Genomic DNA, 18,143 nt, shown 5'->3' on the forward strand with positions numbered 1-18,143 from the left:
CCATATACCACGGCTTTCAAAACTGCGCAACATATCAACTGATATTGGAATTTCCATTATATGAACTTTTCTATACAGTGATACCTCGGTTCGCGAACAGAAGAGTTTACAAAAATTTGCTTTGGTTCACGAACACGAGCCACGGCCATCTTCCCTGCTCTGACACCTGGTCCCTACTTCCTGTAGGTGAGATCGCGGTCACAGAGAGACACTGAAAGTGTATTGTGAAGACACTTACAGTATTGAGAAGCTTTTTGTTGTGCGTTTTAGCACATACTGTAGTGTACTGGACATCTAGTATGGCTCTAAAGAAAATTCAGAGCGAGCATGGTGGTAAGAAGAAAGTGCGGAGCAGTAATGAAGGTGACAAGACTCTTCAGAGCAATGACAGCAGTTAGTCTTCTCTCTCCTCATACTGTACTGTACTATGTTTCATATTTTTGTGGTCCAAAACAAAAACAAAAATTCAGAATGGAGTAACCTGATTTACATTGAGCCCCATAGGAAAATTTGCCTCGATTCGTGACCAATTTGCGACCAGAGTCGTGGTACGAATTAAGTTCGTGAACCGAGTATCACTGTATATGAATTTTTTTTTTATATGGTTTATGAATTTTTCATGAAATTGCAATATTTAGTTCTGCACGTCACTTTTTTTTTTCACTGGATTTGCACAAATTGTTATTTTATTTATGCACTATATGTTTGTAATTTAATTTGAACATCTAGCGAAGGGGTCTCCAAACTTTTTAAACAAGGGGTCAGTTTACTATCCTTCAGACTTTAGGGGAGCTGGACTGTGGGAGTAAAAAATTACATGGGGCCTGTGGAGGAGGAAATGTGCCCTAGAATGGGTATATTGTTGGTGTCAGTGTCGACGGAATAGTGCCCCATCATTGATGTCAGTGGGAGGAATAGTGCCACATCATTGATGTCAGTGGGAGGAATAGTGCCACATCATTGATGTCAGTGGGAGGAATAGTGCCACATCAATAATGTCAGTGGGGTGAATAGTGCCACATCATTGATGTCAGTGGGAGGAATAAAGCCCCATCATTGGTATCTGTGGGAAGAATAGTGCCCCATAATTGGTGTCAGTGGGTGGAATTGTACCCCATCATTGGTGTCAGTGGGCAGTATTGTACTCCATAATTGGTGTCAGCGGGAGGAATAGTACCCCATCAGTGGTGTCAGTGGGAGGAATAGTGCCCCGTCATTGGTGTCTGAGGGAGGAATAATGCCCCATCATTGGTATCAGTGGGTGGAATTGTACCCATCATTGGTGTCAGTGGGCGGTATTGTACTCCATAATTGATGTCAGTGGGAGGAATAATACCCCATCAATGGTGTCAGTGGGAGGAATAGTGCCCCGTCATTGGTGTCTGTGGGAGGAATAATGCCCCATCATTGGTATCAGTGGGTGGAATTGTACCCATCATTGGTGTCAGTGGGCGGTATTGTACTCCATAATTGATGTCAGTGGGAGGAATAATACCCCATCAATGGTGTCAGTGGGAGGAATAGTGCCCCGTCATTGGTGTCTGTGGGAGGAATAATGCCCCATCATTGGTATCAGTGGGTGGAATTGTACCCCATCATTGGTGTCAGTGGGTGGTGTTGTACTCCATCATTGGTGTCTTTGGGAGGAATAGCATCCTATTTTTGGTGTCAGTGGGAGGAATAGCGTCCTATTTTTGGTGTCAGTGGGAGTAATAGCGCCCTATTGTTGGTGTCAGTGGGAGGAATAGTGCACTATTGTTGGAGGAATAGTGCCCTATTGTTGGTGTCAGTGGGAGGAATAGTGCCCTATTGTTGGTGTCAGAGGAAGGAATAGTGCCCCGTCGTTAATGTTAATGGAAGGAACCCATTATCCCTAACAGTGGGAGGAATAGTGCCCTATTGTTGGTGTCAGTGGAAGGAATAGTGCCCTATTGTTGGTGTCAGTGGAAGGAATAGTGCCCCGTCGTTAATGTTAATGGAAGGAACCCATTATCCCTAACAGTGGGAGGAATAGCACTTCATGTGTGTCAGAGGAATTCCCAAGGGCCGGATAAAGGCATGCAAAGGGACGCATTACAGCCAACAAACCACAGTTTGGACAACTGGGCAAACTCAACACCTTCTTCTTTTAATCTCACAATTAAATGTATCTGGGAGAACATTTGTTCTTGGAAGCCAATCAAATCCTCTAGTCCATCCTCTTATCCTACACTCATCTGTCAGATGCTATGTATGGCAAGAATCAGATATTTCCATCCACACACAAGGCACGCTCTATCACTGCCCTTAATTAATCATGATTCTCTTTAAACTCTAAGCTGCTAAAGGAGACGTAAACTGAACTGACCCGGAGGTCTGAATAATTGCGCTGGCTCATGTAAATGTATTTTTTGCTATTGTGTCATCCATTTTTAGTTAAGAATGTAACCTTGTCCTACAGCAAATCCCACAGAGGTCTTCTTTCCAATAAACGATGCCTCCTCCCTAGGAGATACAGAGGGTCTCCTCATTATCTGCATTTTTACACTTTGCTTAATTTTCTGTCCCCACCAGTTATGCCAGCGAAGCTCTGCGACAGGGGATGAAGAAGTGATGAAATGGCAAATTGCTAAGTGAGAACATTTATGCGCTAATTCTTACACAAATTGACTTCTCGGAGTTCAGTGCCAGAGTCAATGAAGCTCTTGTGTTCTGTGCCTGTGACTTTTTACACTTTCCTGAATTACGGGCGTTTTCAGGCTTTGTTCCTTTTCCAGCAATCAAATTTAACAAAACTCGTTGGCAGCATGTTTTCATACTAGAACTCAATCTATTCCAAGTGATGTCATGGCAGGCTTGCAGTGATGTCATCACATTTTGCAGGCATCATAAGCTTCCACCCATGCTCTTTCCAGACAGTTTCATCAGAATTATTAACAAGGTCAGTAATATTGTATGTACAGAGGTCACCCAGATCCCTACTGTTGGGTTGGGTTGGGGGGTATAACTCAGAGCCTCGGCTCGTCTGGTCCAACAGTAGAGAAAATAACCAGAATAGTTAAAGAATGTTCATCAATATAGGATTCAAGAAAAATAATCTCAAACTGTAATGTCCCATACACATGATCGGAAATTCCGCCAGCAAAAGTCCGATGAGAGCTGCGATCGTGTGCATGCTCCATCCGACTTTTGTTGGCGAAATTTTGGCCAGCAAAAGTTTGAGAGCAGGTTCTCTATTTTTCGGCCGGAAAAAAGCTCTGATTGGAAATTCCGATCGTCTGTACAAATACCGACGCGCAAAATTTCTACGCATGCTCGGAAACAATTTGACGCATGCTCGGAAGCATTGAACCTCGTTTTCTCAGCTCGTCGTAGTGTTGTACGTCACCGAATGATTCCCCTGAAGTAGATACGAACTCCCTGTATGGAATACGCGTTGGGGAGGGGACAGGACGGCATGAGGAGCAGTCTACCTGCCATAGGAGGAAACGCACATCTCCCCCGTACCTTTCTGGTGTCTAATCTTATTGGTTATTGCTGGCAATAGAGTGGTGCACTAGATGCACTTTATAAATGTGAGTACCCTGTATTAGGGTTTGTTTGCTTGTGTTTATTAAATTGTTTAAATCTACTATACTATCAAGCGCTTTTATTTTTGCATAAACTGAGGTATTTCACTGAAGAGCCCTGGACGCAGTTTTTCCCTTCTGAGCCCAGAGGAGGTTCTAATGCAGGGATATGTAATTAGCGGATCTCCAGCTGTTGCAGAACTACAAGTCCCATGAGGCATAGCAAGACTTTGATAGCCACAAGCATGACACCCAGAGGCAGAGGCATGATGGGACTTGTACTTTTACAACAGCTGGAGGTCCGGTAATTGCATATCCCTGTTCTGATGCGTGTTTAGACTTGGCTTAATCGCTAAGTCGCACGCTCTAAGGTGAGCGTTCACTAGCTAGAGAACCACTGGAGGGAGGACACCTTGGCACATTTCAACACCTATCAAGCTGTTTTGTGATTGCATGGACCACCCTGCGTAATGATTAGAAACACAGCAGGACACTGTGCACATGAGTACTTTATTACTTGCTATATATACATATATAATTTTTTTTTCTCGCATATATTTTATGGACTTCTACGAACTTTATGAATTTTTACGAATCTATATGTTTTTTTCACATAAGCACTATATACTTACTGTGCATTTGAGTTTCCACTCTCTTATTTTTTTATTATTTATTGGCACTTCACCATTGGCCAATATTTGTGTGTTTCTATGTTATATATACATTTGGTATCCAATTATTGGGTGTATAGTGCGTATTACATAGCACAGCACTTTTCAATTCATTTATTTTACAATTTGTTCTGATTTTAGCTGCTGTTTCTTATATCAATCCTATTACCTTTTACATATTTTTATATTTTTGATGAGATCATATTTACAGCGCGGCGTAGTATTTACTCATTTATGTTTGCACGAATTGTGAGACCTGTTTAACGCCAGCAGCTTTTCTTTCTCTATACATTTAATGGGCATCTGGCCAGTAGTGGCTCGCAGGATTCTTTGTGTTTAATAGAATATTATTATTATTATTCACGATTTATATAGAGCCAACAGTTTATGCAGCGTTTTACAATGTATAGGGGGGACAACACAATTACAGTACAATACAAAAGGTACAGGAGGGCCCTGCTCATAGAGCTTACATTCTAAAGGGAGGGGGTGGTGGTACAAAAGGTAATAGCTGCAGAGAATGATTTGATGGGGGTGACAATAAATAGAATAAATAAATAATAATAGAATAAATAATAAATAAATAACAATAATAATATAATAATAAATAATAATAATTAAATAAATAATAATAAATAATAAATAGAATAAATAAATAGAATAGAATAGAAAGAATATAACCATTTGCCAAATTCAAATAGAATTAATTTGAATAGAATAGAAAAGAATAGATTAGAATAGAAATATTCTTATATTCATTCAATTCTATTCTTTGTAAAGAAAGGTTACCCTCGCGCCACAGTAATTATAGAAAAAAGAAAAATACACAAACAAAAAAGATTATGGTTGCAGCAAAGCACCGACAGGGGTTCAAACCCTCCCCTGAGTGAGTGAAAAACAAATGTATGAAAGTGGTGTTGCGCTCCTTAAATAAATATAGCAGTAAATATGTGAAGTACACAATGTACAAAATTAAAAGTGAATATTCCTACAAACTATAAACGCATGATTTAGCATAAAAAAGGTGCATTCAATAAAGTGCATACAAGTGCTCGGGTAGGTACATAATATATCCAAAGTGCACAGATTGCAGTGATAGTAGGATCTGCAACGTGATTAAAAAACACTCAATAATCTAATATCAAAGGTGCAACAAGGAAAAAATACATATATGACAATAAAATCATAAAAAATATATAAATTATATAAAGTATATTTCACAGTCCGCATTAGATCATGCACTGCAAAAAATATATTAATCCACTCTATGTGCAAATATCTGGTAATCCCGTGAGTGAGAAAAAAAAATATATATAACAATAAAATTATAGACAGATTAACTATATTGTATAAAGTATATTCCACAGTCCGTATCGGATCATGCACTGAAAAAAAGTCCACTCTGTGTGCAAATATCTGCTAATCCCGTGAGTGACTCTTTATTCCATAGGTGATAGCGTGCAAGGTGTCCACACACTGGTAGCAATGGCTACCTTACCTTACTGCTGTAAGGGAACAGCATATATCCTTTTGAGCAGGTGGTAGATGTAAACAACAATGGATGCCCCCCTCTCTCGGTCCTCAGTCAAAGGTAGCATATACATCCATAGGAGAAGAGAAAATGCTAATAGTGAAGTATGTAATGCAATCCGAACTTAATTTTTATTTTTTTTTTAAAAAGGACACAGTCCAGGGTACTCACATTTAGCATAAACCATAAATGCAAAAAATGTTCTATTCTATTCCCTGATGAAGTCACATGTCCAAGTGACGATACGCGTAGGATTGGACTAGGAGGATACCGGAAGTGACGTTCGTAGTACACACTACCTGCTCGTTCGTTTGATGCTGTCGCTTCGTGTAAAGTTTTTTGCATTTATGGTTTATGCTAAATGTGAGTACCCTGGACTGTGTCCTTTTTAAAAATAAAGTTCGGATTGCATTACATACTTCACTATTAGCATTTTCTCTTCTCCTATGGATGTATATGCTACCTTTGACTGAGGACCGAGAGAGGGGGGCATTCATTGTTGTTTACATCTACCACCTGCTCAAAAGGATATATGCTGTTCCCTTACAGCAGTAAGGTAAGGTAGCCATTGCTACCAGTGTGTGGACACCTTGCACGCTATCACCTATGGAATAAAGAGTCACTCACGGGATTAGCAGATATTTGCACACAGAGTGGACTTTTTTTCAGTGCATGATCCGATACGGACTGTGGAATATACTTTATACAATATAGTTAATCTGTCTATAATTTTATTGTTATATATATATTTTTTTCTCACTCACGGGATTACCAGATATTTGCACATAGAGTGGATTAATATATTTTTTGCAGTGCATGATCTAATGCGGACTGTGAAATATACTTTATATAATTTATATATTTTTTATGATTTTATTGTCATATATGTATTTTTTCCTTGTTGCACCTTTGATATTAGATTATTGAGTGTTTTTTAATCACGTTGCAGATCCTACTATCACTGCAATCTGTGCACTTTGGATATATTATGTACCTACCCGAGCACTTGTATGCACTTTATTGAATGCACCTTTTTTATGCTAAATCATGCGTTTATAGTTTGTAGGAATATTCACTTTTAATTTTGTACATTGTGTACTTCACATATTTACTGCTATATTTATTTAAGGAGCGCAACACCACTTTCATACATTTGCAATTCTATTCTTTATTTCCATACTATTCTACTCTATTATTTTCTATTCTATTCAAATTCAATTTGATTCTATTTGAATTTTAGAAAATGGTTATATTATTTATAATCTATTATATTCTATTGTTTTTTAATCCCATTTTTGTTTTCTATTTGAATTTCAGATTGTTATAATCTTTCTATTTAATTCTATTGTTTTTTTTGTATTCTATTCTATTCCTTTCTAGTCTATTCCGTTCTATTCTGTTCTTTTATTTTCTATCCTATTTTGTTCGGTTTTACTCTACTATACTCTATTCTTTTATTTTCTGTTATATTCTTTTCTATTCTATGCATTTTTTTCTATTGTATTCCTTTATTTTCTATTATTATATTATTTTATTCTCTTTGGAAATTCAAAAACAATTCGAATACAAAAATTATTCAAAATTGATTTGAAAACGTTTCAAATTGATCTGAATTCAATTCTGAAGTTAACCCCTTCCCAGTCAGTGTCATTAGTACAGTGACAGTGCATTTTTTAGCACTGATCACTGTATTTGTGTCACTGGTTCCCAAAAAAGTGTCAGATTTGTTCACCACAATATCGCAGTCCTGCTATAAGTCACTGATCGCCGCCGTTACTAGTAATAACAAATAAATCAATAAAAAATTCCATAATTATATATCATAGTTTGTAGACACTATAACTTTTGCGCAAACCAATCAATATACACTTATTATTGGGATTTCTTTTTTTACCAAAAAAATTTTGCAGAATATATATCGGCCTAAACGGATGAAGAATTATTATTATTTTTTTTTACCTTTTGTTTTTTGGAAATGCTTTATAGCAGAAAGTAAAAAATATATATATATTTTTAAATTGACGGTCTTTTTTTGTTTATAGCGTCAAGTGATCAAACACCACCAAAAGAAAGCTCTATTTGTGGTAAAAAAGGGACATACATTTTTATTTGGGTACAGCGTTACATGACCGCGCAATTGTCAGTTAAAATAATGCAGTGCCGTATCGATAATAAAGTAGCCTGGTACTGAAGGGGGGGTGGGGGGTAAATCTCCTGGAGCTAAAATGGTTAAAGGAGAATTATACAAAAATAAAAAAAGGATTAGTTAAACCCACAAGTCCTTTATTTTTACCACTACTATTCCTTTACCGATGCAGCAATTTAGAAGCGGGATGAAAGACTAGGTAATGGCCCACCCAGATAGGTCTAGAGCTGTCTCCTGTCTTGTTGATTCCTAATGTATGTTATGTTTCAATATAGAGTGTTGTAAACTGTTTAACTCACTGTTTGTATGGAATGCCCCTGAAGAAAGGACTCCTCACAGGTCCTGAAACGCGTCGGCCCATTACCAGGAGAACACATCCTCAACTTATTCAGCTTTGTCTCATCTTGTAATATGTTGATTTATGGTGATGTACACCAATATTTTAACAATGTACAAATAAATATATTTTTTTTGTTTAATATACTTTGTTCATTAGTTGCCTTAAAAGTCCCATTGTGTATCTTTGGGGGGATACCCGTCCTTTTTCTCTGTAGAAGCTGGATGGAAGGCTTAGCACTGGGAAACACTTTTTGAAGGATAAAAAGTGCATTTTTTTCACAGCGCTTCACTTTTTCCACATTTTGTTATGTTACAGCCTTATTCCAAAATTTATTAAATTCATTATTTTCTTCAAAATTCTACAAACAATACCCCATAATGGGGAATAAGTTTTTTTGAGATCTTTGCACATTTATTCAAAATAAAAACAGAGAAAATTACATGTACATAAGTATTCACAGCCTTTGCCATGACACTCAAAAGTTGAGCTCAGACGCATCCTGTTTCCTCTGATCATCCTTGAGATGTTTCTACAACTTGATTGGAGTCCACCTGTGGTCAATTCAGTTGATTGGACATGAATTGGAAGGGCACACGCCTGTCTATATAAGGTCCCACAGTTAACATTGCATGTCAGAGCACAAACCAAGCCATGAAGTGCAAGGAATTGTCAGTAGACCTCCGAGACAGGAATGTATGGAGGCACAGATCTGGGGAAGGGTACAGAAAAATTTCTGCAGCACTGAAGGTCCCAATGAGCAGAGTGGCCTCTATCATTCGTAAATGAAATTTTGGAACCACCAAGACTCTTCCTAGAGCGAGCCACCCAGCCAAACTGAGCGATCGGAGGAGAAGGGCCTTAGTTATGGAGGTGACCAAGAACCTGATGGTAACTCTGAGAGAGCTCCAGTGTTTCTCTGCGGAGAGAGAAGAACCTTCCAGAAGAACAACCAGCTCTGCAGCTCTCCACCAATCAGGCCTGTATGGTAGAGTGGCCAAATGGAAGCCACTCCTCAGTAAAAGGCACATGACAGCCCACCTGAAGTTTGCCAAAAGGCACCTGAAGGACTCTCAGACCATGAGAAACAAAATTCTCTGGTCCAATGAAACAAACAGTGGACTCTTTGGCCTGAATGGCAAGAGCCATGTCTGGAGGAAACCAGGCCCCACTCATCATGGCCAGTACCATCCCTACAGTGAAGCATGGTGGTGGCAGCATCATGCTGTGGGGAAATTTTTCAGCGACAGGAACTGGGAGACTAGTCAGGATCGAGGGAAAGGTGAATGCAGCAATATACAGAGACATCCTTGATGAAAACCTACTTCAGAGAGCTCTGGACCTCAGACTGGGGTGAAGGTTCATCTTCCAACAGGACAACGACCCTAAGCACACAGCCAAGATAACAAAGGAGTGACTATGGAACAACTTTGTGAATGTCCTTGAGTGGCCCAACCAGAGCCCAGACATGAACCCGATTGAACATCTCTGGAGAGATCTGAAAATGGCTGTGCACCAATGTTCCTCATCCAACCAGATGGAGCTTGACAGGTCCTGCAAAGAAGATGGGAGAAACTTCCCAAAAATAGGTGTGCCAAGCTTGTAGCATCATACTCAATGACTTGAGGTTGTAATTGGTGCCAAAGGGGCTTCAACAAAGTTCAGACTAAAATGAGGGAAAAATGAGGAGGACAGAGGGACTTTGTTCCAAATCAGGGACAGTCCCTCGAAATCAGGGACAGATGGGAGCTATGGTTTCAAGGATGTGGGTCACACATTAGGGGGCACACATTAGGGGATGACACATTAGGGGGGGTCACATGGATCACACATTAGGGGGTCACATGTTAGGGATCACACATTAGGGGGTCACATGTTAGGGATCACACATTAGGGGTCACATGTTAGGGATCACACATTAGGGGGTCACATGTTAGGGATCACACATTAGGGGGTCACACGTTAGGGATCACACATTAGGGGGTCACATGTTAGGAGTCACACGTTAGGGGGATCACACATTAGGAGGGTCACACATTAGGGATGACACATTAGGGGGTCACACATTAGGGATGACACAGGGGGTCACACATTAGGGGGATCACACATTAGGGATGACACATTAGGGGGGTCACACATTAGGGATGACACAGGGGGTCACACATTAGGGGGATCACACATTAGGGATGACACATTGGGGGGGGGTCACACATTAGGGATGACACAGGGGGTCACACATTAGGGGGATCACACATTAGGGATGACACATTAGGGGGGTCACACATTAGGAGGTCACACATTAGGGGTGACACATTAGGGGGTCACACATTAGGGATGACACAGGGGGTCACACATTAGGGGGTCACACAGGGTAGGTGGCTCAGGGTTGCTGAATGTCTGCCAAGTCAATTTGCATAATAAAATAAGTGTGTTTACAATGTAATAAAATACTGTGCCCCCATGTATGTGTCCAGGTAAGAGGGGTCATACAAGGTGGATTGTATTGTTGGGGGCACACAGGGGCCGCTCTATGCTCTCTCCTCTATGATATCATATCTCGGCGGTGCTCGGTGTCAGTCAGCCCTCCAGTAACCCCTCCGCTGCCGTACTCAGCACACAACACCCCAGGCTACGATGCAACGTGGCGCCCTGGCTCCTCCCAGTCATTGAATCTCGCCCGGCCAATAGGAAGCGGCGTGACAGCTGACAGATCACAACGTCTCCTCTCACGGGATTGGCGGACAGCGATTCCCATCCCTGTACGGATCAAGTAAGTCCACGGTGACATGCTGAGTGCAGGGTGAGAGTGACCCGCCGGGTGAGTGGAGGAGGCTGAGGACAGGGCGAAGGACTGCTGGAGGACGGTGTGTGAGTGAATGCAGAGCACCGGGGTGAGTGTACACGAGGAGGGGTATGTGTGTCCGGGACAGGGCGAGAGGTATGTGTCCCCAGGGGTCAGTGGTAGGTGTATGTATGTATCCAGGGGTCAGTGGTAGGTGTATGTATGTATCCAGGGGTCAGTGGTAGGTGTGTGTATGTATCCAGGGGTCAGTGGTAGGTGTATGTATGTATCCAGGGGTCAGTGGTAGGTGTATGTATGTATGTATGTATCCAGGGGTCAGTGGTAGGTGTATGTATGTATGTATGTATCCAGGGGTCAGTGGTAGGTGTATGTATGTATGTATGTATGTATCCAGGGGTCAGTGGTAGGTGTATGTATGTATCCAGGGGTCAGTGGTAGGTGTGTGTATGTATGTATGTATGTATCCAGGGGTCAGTGGTAGGTGTATGTATGTATGTATGTATCCAGGGGTCAGTGGTAGGTGTATGTATGTATGTATGTATGTATCCAGGGGTCAGTGGTAGGTGTATGTATGTATGTATCCAGGGGTCAGTGGTAGGTGTGTGTGTGTGTGTATCTATCTATCTATCTATCTATCTATCTATCTATCAATCCAGGGGTCAGTGGTAGATGTATGTATCCATCCAGGGGTCAGTGGTGTGTGTGTGTGTATGTATGTATGTATGTATGTATCCATCCATCCAGGGGTCAGTGGTAGGTGTGTGTATGTATCCATCCAGGGGTCAGTGGTAGGGGTGTGTGTGTGTGTATGTATGTATGTATGTGTGTGTATATATATATATAATATAATGTGTGTATGTATGTATGTATCCAGGGGTCAGTGGTAGATGTATATATCCAGGGTTCAGTGGTAGGTGGGTGTATGTATCCATCCAGGGGTCAGTGGTAGGTGTGTATGTATCCATCCAGGGGTCAGTGGTAGGTAGGTGTGTGTGTGTGTGTGTGTGTGTGTGTGTCCATCCAGGGGTCAGTGGTAGGTGTGTGTGTGTGTGTGTGTGTGTGTGTGTATGTATGTATGTATCCATCCAGGGGTCAGTGGTAGGTGTATGCAGGGGCATTGCTAGGGGGTGGCTATTGGGGCCCGAGTCTCTTGCTGCAGGGTCCCTGCCTAACCAGCAGGTTGCAACAAGCGGTCTGGTTGCATGAGAGGAGATAAGCTAGCGGACAGACAAGCAGAAATTACATCTCTCTCTGTCCGCTCCACATCAGCGCTCTTCACAGCTGGGCCTCTTCAATTTGGGAGCGAGGAGCAGCAGAGAGGTGACATCAGCGCTCTTCTGCCCTCACAGCATGGTGGAGTGGAGGTCACGTGCTTCCTGTCATCGTGGAGCTCCACTTTGCAGCCACACCCCCTTGCTTCAATGTCGGAGGTGCGGCGGGGAGCAGCGAGATGTCATCATCTCGCACTGCGTGCCCCGCATCACCGCTCTCGCTTAATGGACCAGTGCAGTCAGCCTGCCACCAATGCAGCATCAATGCACATTTGGTGGCGCCGGCATGGCAAATGACAATCCACATCTGGTGGCCGGTGACGTGGCAAGTGACAATCTGCAAATGGTGGCAGGAGACGTAGCAAGTGACAATCTGCAAATGGTGGCAGTTGACGGGGGCAAGTAATAAGGCTGCATCTGGTGACAGGCAATGGTGGCAAGTGACACACTGCATCTGGTGGCAGGAGATGTGGCAAGTGACACGCCCAGGGCTCCCACTGATTCTGAACCACTTCATTATATATTAGAATGTAACAATAGAAATAATGCACTTCAATCCTTTTAAAGACCTAGCAACGTCCTTGGGTGTATGTACCCAGGGGTCAGTGGTAGGTGTGTGTGTGTATGTACCCAGGGGTCAGTGGTAGGTGTGTGTGTGTGTATGTACCCAGGGGTCAGTGGTAGGTGTGTGTGTATGTACCCAGGGGTCAGTGGTAGGTGTGTGTGTGTATGTACCCAGGGGTCAGTGGTAGGTGTGTGTGTGTGTGCCCAGGGGTCAGTGGTAGGTGTGTGTGCGTGTGTGTGCCCGTGCCCAGGGGTCAGTGGTAGAGGTGTGTGTGTGTGTGCGTGTGTGTGCCCGTGCCCAGGGGTCAGTGGTAGAGGTGTGTGTGTGTGTGTGTGTGTGTGTGTGTGTGTGTGTGTGTACGTACCCAGGGGTCAGTGGTAGGTGTGTGTGTGTCTGTGTCTGTGTACCCAGGGGTCAGTGGTAGGGGTGTGTGGTGTGTGTGTGTGTGTGTGTGTGTACCCAGGGGTCAGTGGTAGGTGTGTGTGTGTGTGTGTGTGTGTGTACCCAGGGGTCAGTGGCAGGTGTGTGCGTGTGTACCCAGGGGTTAGTGGCAGGTGTGTGTGTGTGTGTGTGTGTGTGTGTGTGTGTGTGTGTGTGTGTGTACCCAGGGGTCAGTGGCAGGTGTGTGTATGTACCCAGGGGTCAGTGGCAGGTGTGTGTGTGTGTGTGTGTGTGTACCCACCCAGGGGTCAGTGGTAGGTGTGTGTGTACCCAGGGGTCGGTGGCAGGTGTGTGTGTATGTACCCAGGGGTCAGTGGCAGGTGTGTGTGTATGTACCCAGGGGTCAGTGGCAGGTGTGTGTGTGTGTGTGTGTATGTACCCAGGGGTCAGTGGCAGGTGTGTGTGTGTGTGTGTGTGTACCCACCCAGGGGTCAGTGGCAGGTGTGTGTGTGTGTGTGTACCCAGGGGTCGGTGGCAGGTGTGTGTATGTACCCAGGGGTCAGTGGCAGGTGTGTGTGTGTGTGTGTATCCAGGGGTCAGTGGTAGGTGTGTGTGTGTGTGTGTGTGTGTGTGTGTGTACCCAGGGGTCAGTGGCAGGTGTGTGTGTGTGTGTGTATGTACCCACCCAGGGGTCAGTGGCAGGTGTGTGTGTATGTACCCAGGGGTCAGTGGCAGGTGTGTGTGTGTGTGTGTGTGTGTGTATGTACCCAGGGGTCAGTGGCAGGTGTGTGTGTGTGTGTGTGTATGTACCCAGGGGTCAGTGGCAGGTGTGTGTGTGTGTGTGTACCCACCCAGGGGTCAGTGGCAGGTGTGTGTGTGTGTGTGTGTGTGTGTACCCAGGGGTCAGTGGCAGGTGTGTGTGTGTGTACCCAGGGGTCGGTGGCAGGTGTGTGTATGTACCCAGGGGTCAGTGGCAGGTGTGTGTGTGTGTGTGTATCCAGGGGTCAGTGGTAGGTGTGTGTGTGTGTGTGTGTGTGTGTGTGTGTGTGTGTGTGTACCCAGGGGTCAGTGGCAGGTGTGTGTGTGTGTGTGTGTATGTACCCACCCAGGGGTCAGTGGCAGGTGTGTGTATGTACCCAGGGGTCAGTGGCAGGTGTGTGTGTGTGTGTACCCACCCAGGGGTCAGTGGCAGGTGTGTGTGTGTGTGTACCCAGGGGTCGGTGGCAGGTGTGTGTATGTACCCAGGGGTCAGTGGCAGGTGTGTGTGTGTGTGTGTGTGTGTGTGTACCCAGGGGTCGGTGGCAGGTGTGTGTATGTACCCAGGGGTCAGTGGCAGGTGTGTGTGTGTGTGTGTGTGTGTGTACCCAGGGGTCAGTGGCAGGTGTGTGTGTGTGTACCCAGGGGTCAGTGGCAGGTGTGTGTGTGTACCCAGGGGTCAGTGGCAGGTGTGTGTGTGTGTGTGTGTGTGTGTGTGTGTACCCAGGGGTCAGTGGCAGGTGTGTGTGTGTGTGTACCCAGGGGTCAGTGGCAGGTGTGTATGTGTGTGTATGTACCCACCCAGGGGTCAGTGGCAGGTGTGTATGTGTGTGTATGTACCCACCCAGGGGTCAGTGGCAGGTGTATGTGTGTGTGTGTGTGTACCCAGGGGTCGGTGGCAGGTGTGTGTGTGTGTGTGTACCCAGGGGTCGGTGGCAGGTGTGTGTGTGTGTGTACCCAGGGGTCAGTGGCAGGTGTGTGTGTACCCAGGGGTCAGTGGCAGGTGTGTGTGTGTGTGTGTGTGTGTGTATGTACCCAGGGGTCAGTGGCAGGTGTGTGTGTGTGTGTGTGTGTGTGTGTGTACCCACCCAGGGGTCAGTGGCAGGTGTGTGTGTGTACCCAGGGGTCGGTGGCAGGTGTGTGTATGTACCCAGGGGTCAGTGGCAGGTGTGTGTGTGTGTGTGTGTGTGTGTGTGAGTGTACCCAGGGGTCAGTGGCAGGTGTGTGTGTGTGTGTGTGTGTACCCAGGGGTCAGTGGCAGGTGTGTGTGTGTGTGTGTGTGTGTGTGTGTGTGTGTGTGTGTGTGTACCCAGGGGTCAGTGGCAGGTGTGTGTGTGTGTGTGTATGTACCCACCCAGGGGTCAGTGGCAGGTGTGTATGTGTGTGTATGTACCCAGGGGTCAGTGGCAGGTGTGTGTGTGTGTGTGTGTGTGTACCCAGGGGTCGGTGGCAGGTGTGTGTGTGTGTGTGTGTGTATGTACGTACCCAGGGGTCAGTGGCAGGTGTGTGTGTGTGTGTGTGTGTGTGTGTACCCAGGGGTCAGTGGCAGCTGTGTGTGTGTGTACCCAGGGGTCAGTGGCAGCTGTGTGTGTGTGTGTGTGTGTGTGTGTACCCAGGGGTCAGTGGCAGCTGTGTGTGTGTGTACCCAGGGGTCAGTGGCAGCTGTGTGTGTGTGTGTGTGTATGTACCCAGGGGTCAGTGGCAGGTGTGTGTGTGTGTGTGTGTACCCAGGGGTCAGTGGTAGGTGTGTGTGTGTGTGTGTGTGTACCCAGGGGTCAGTGGTAGGTGTGTGTACCCAGGGGTCAGTGGTAGGTGTGTGTGTGTGTGTGTGTGTGTGTGTGTGTGTGTGTACCCAGGGGTCAGTGGTAGGTGTGTGTGTGTGTGTGTGTGTGTGTACCCAGGGGTCAGTGGTAGGTGTGTGTGTGTGTGTGTGTGTGTGTGTGTGTGTGTGTGTGTACCCAGGGGTCAGTGGTAGGTGTGTGTGTGTGTGTGTGTGTGTGTGTATGTACCCAGGGGTCAGTGGCAGGTGTGTGTGTGTGTACCCACCCAGGGGTCAGTGGCAGGTGTGTGTGTGTGTGTGTGTACCCAGGGGTCGGTGGCAGGTGTGTGTATGTACCCAGGGGTCAGTGGCAGGTGTGTGTGTGTGTGTGTGTATCCAGGGGTCAGTGGTAGGTGTGTGTGTGTGTGTGTGTGTACCCAGGGGTCAGTGGCAGGTGTGTGTGTGTGTGTGTATGTACCCACCCAGGGGTCAGTGGCAGGTGTGTGTGTATGTACCCAGGGGTCAGTGGCAGGTGTGTGTGTGTGTGTGTGTGTATGTACCCAGGGGTCAGTGGCAGGTGTGTGTGTGTGTGTGTGTGTATGTACCCAGGGGTCAGTGGCAGGTGTGTGTGTGTGTGTGTGTACCCACCCAGGGGTCAGTGGCAGGTGTGTGTGTGTGTGTGTACCCAGGGGTCAGTGGCAGGTGTGTGTGTGTGTGTGTACCCAGGGGTCGGTGGCAGGTGTGTGTATGTACCCAGGGGTCAGTGGCAGGTGTGTGTGTGTGTGTGTATCCAGGGGTCAGTGGTAGGTGTGTGTGTGTGTGTGTGTGTGTGTGTGTGTGTGTGTACCCAGGGGTCAGTGGCAGGTGTGTGTGTGTGTGTGTGTGTGTGTATGTACCCACCCAGGGGTCAGTGGCAGGTGTGTGTATGTACCCAGGGGTCAGTGGCAGGTGTGTGTGTGTGTACCCACCCAGGGGTCAGTGGCAGGTGTGTGTGTGTGTGTACCCAGGGGTCGGTGGCAGGTGTGTGTATGTACCCAGGGGTCAGTGGCAGGTGTGTGTGTGTGTGTGTGTGTGTGTGTGTGTGTGTGTACCCAGGGGTCGGTGGCAGGTGTGTGTATGTACCCAGGGGTCAGTGGCAGGTGTGTGTGTGTGTGTGTGTGTGTGTGTGTGTGTGTGTGTGTGTACCCAGGGGTCAGTGGCAGGTGTGTGTGTGTGTACCCAGGGGTCAGTGGCAGGTGTGTGTGTGTACCCAGGGGTCAGTGGCAGGTGTGTGTGTGTGTGTGTGTGTGTGTGTGTACCCAGGGGTCAGTGGCAGGTGTGTGTGTGTGTGTACCCAGGGGTCAGTGGCAGGTGTGTATGTGTGTGTATGTACCCACCCAGGGGTCAGTGGCAGGTGTGTATGTGTGTGTATGTACCCACCCAGGGGTCAGTGGCAGGTGTATGTGTGTGTGTGTGTGTACCCAGGGGTCGGTGGCAGGTGTGTGTGTGTGTGTGTGTGTGTGTGTACCCAGGGGTCGGTGGCAGGTGTGTGTGTGTGTGTGTACCCAGGGGTCAGTGGCAGGTGTGTGTGTACCCAGGGGTCAGTGGCAGGTGTGTGTGTGTGTGTGTGTATGTACCCAGGGGTCAGTGGCAGGTGTGTGTGTGTGTGTGTGTGTGTGTGTGTGTGTGTACCCACCCAGGGGTCAGTGGCAGGTGTGTGTGTGTACCCAGGGGTCGGTGGCAGGTGTGTGTATGTACCCAGGGGTCAGTGGCAGGTGTGTGTGTGTGTGTGTGTGTGTGTGAGTGTACCCAGGGGTCAGTGGCAGGTGTGTGTGTGTGTGTGTGTGAGTGTACCCAGGGGTCAGTGGCAGGTGTGTGTGTGTGTGTGTGTGTGTACCCAGGGGTCAGTGGCAGGTGTGTGTGTGTGTGTGTGTGTGTACCCAGGGGTCAGTGGCAGGTGTGTGTGTGTGTGTGTGTGTGTGTATGTACCCACCCAGGGGTCAGTGGCAGGTGTGTATGTGTGTGTATGTACCCAGGGGTCAGTGGCAGGTGTGTGTGTGTGTGTGTGTACCCAGGGGTCGGTGGCAGGTGTGTGTGTGTGTGTGTGTATGTACGTACCCAGGGGTCAGTGGCAGGTGTGTGTGTGTGTGTGTGTGTGTGTGTGTGTGTGTACCCAGGGGTCAGTGGCAGCTGTGTGTGTGTGTACCCAGGGGTCAGTGGCAGCTGTGTGTGTGTGTACCCAGGGGTCAGTGGCAGCTGTGTGTGTGTGTACCCAGGGGTCAGTGGCAGCTGTGTGTGTGTGTGTGTGTGTATGTACCCAGGGGTCAGTGGCAGGTGTGTGTGTGTGTGTGTGTGTGTACCCAGGGGTCAGTGGTAGGTGTGTGTGTGTGTGTGTG

The 18,143-nt window shown here is 46.3% G+C and overlaps 1 protein-coding gene across 5 annotated transcripts in view; it reads left to right on the forward strand.

The window, feature by feature from the left end:
* Positions 1–10,903: 10,903 nt before the first annotated feature.
* RCN1 (reticulocalbin 1) overlaps positions 10,904–18,143 on the forward strand; it is a 48,716-nt gene continuing 41,476 nt past the window's right edge. The window contains exon 1 of one of the 5 annotated variants that reach the window (XM_077460892.1): positions 10,904–11,003. Coding sequence is in view for 2 of the 5 variants with exons in the window: in XM_077460888.1 (XP_077317014.1) it covers positions 11,110–11,124 (15 nt within the window). In the remaining 3 variants the exon portion in view is untranslated. Of the gene's footprint in view, positions 11,125–18,143 lie in introns of all 5 variants that reach the window. The other 4 variants (XM_077460891.1, XM_077460890.1, XM_077460889.1 and 1 more) reach the window with 4 other exon arrangements.

Source organism: Lithobates pipiens, unplaced genomic scaffold (genome assembly GCF_037356315.1).
Source record: "Lithobates pipiens isolate NorthernLeopardFrog02 unplaced genomic scaffold, aLitPip1_a1.2 Scaffold_10, whole genome shotgun sequence".
In the NCBI taxonomy this organism is placed as follows: Eukaryota; Metazoa; Chordata; class Amphibia; order Anura; family Ranidae; genus Lithobates; species Lithobates pipiens.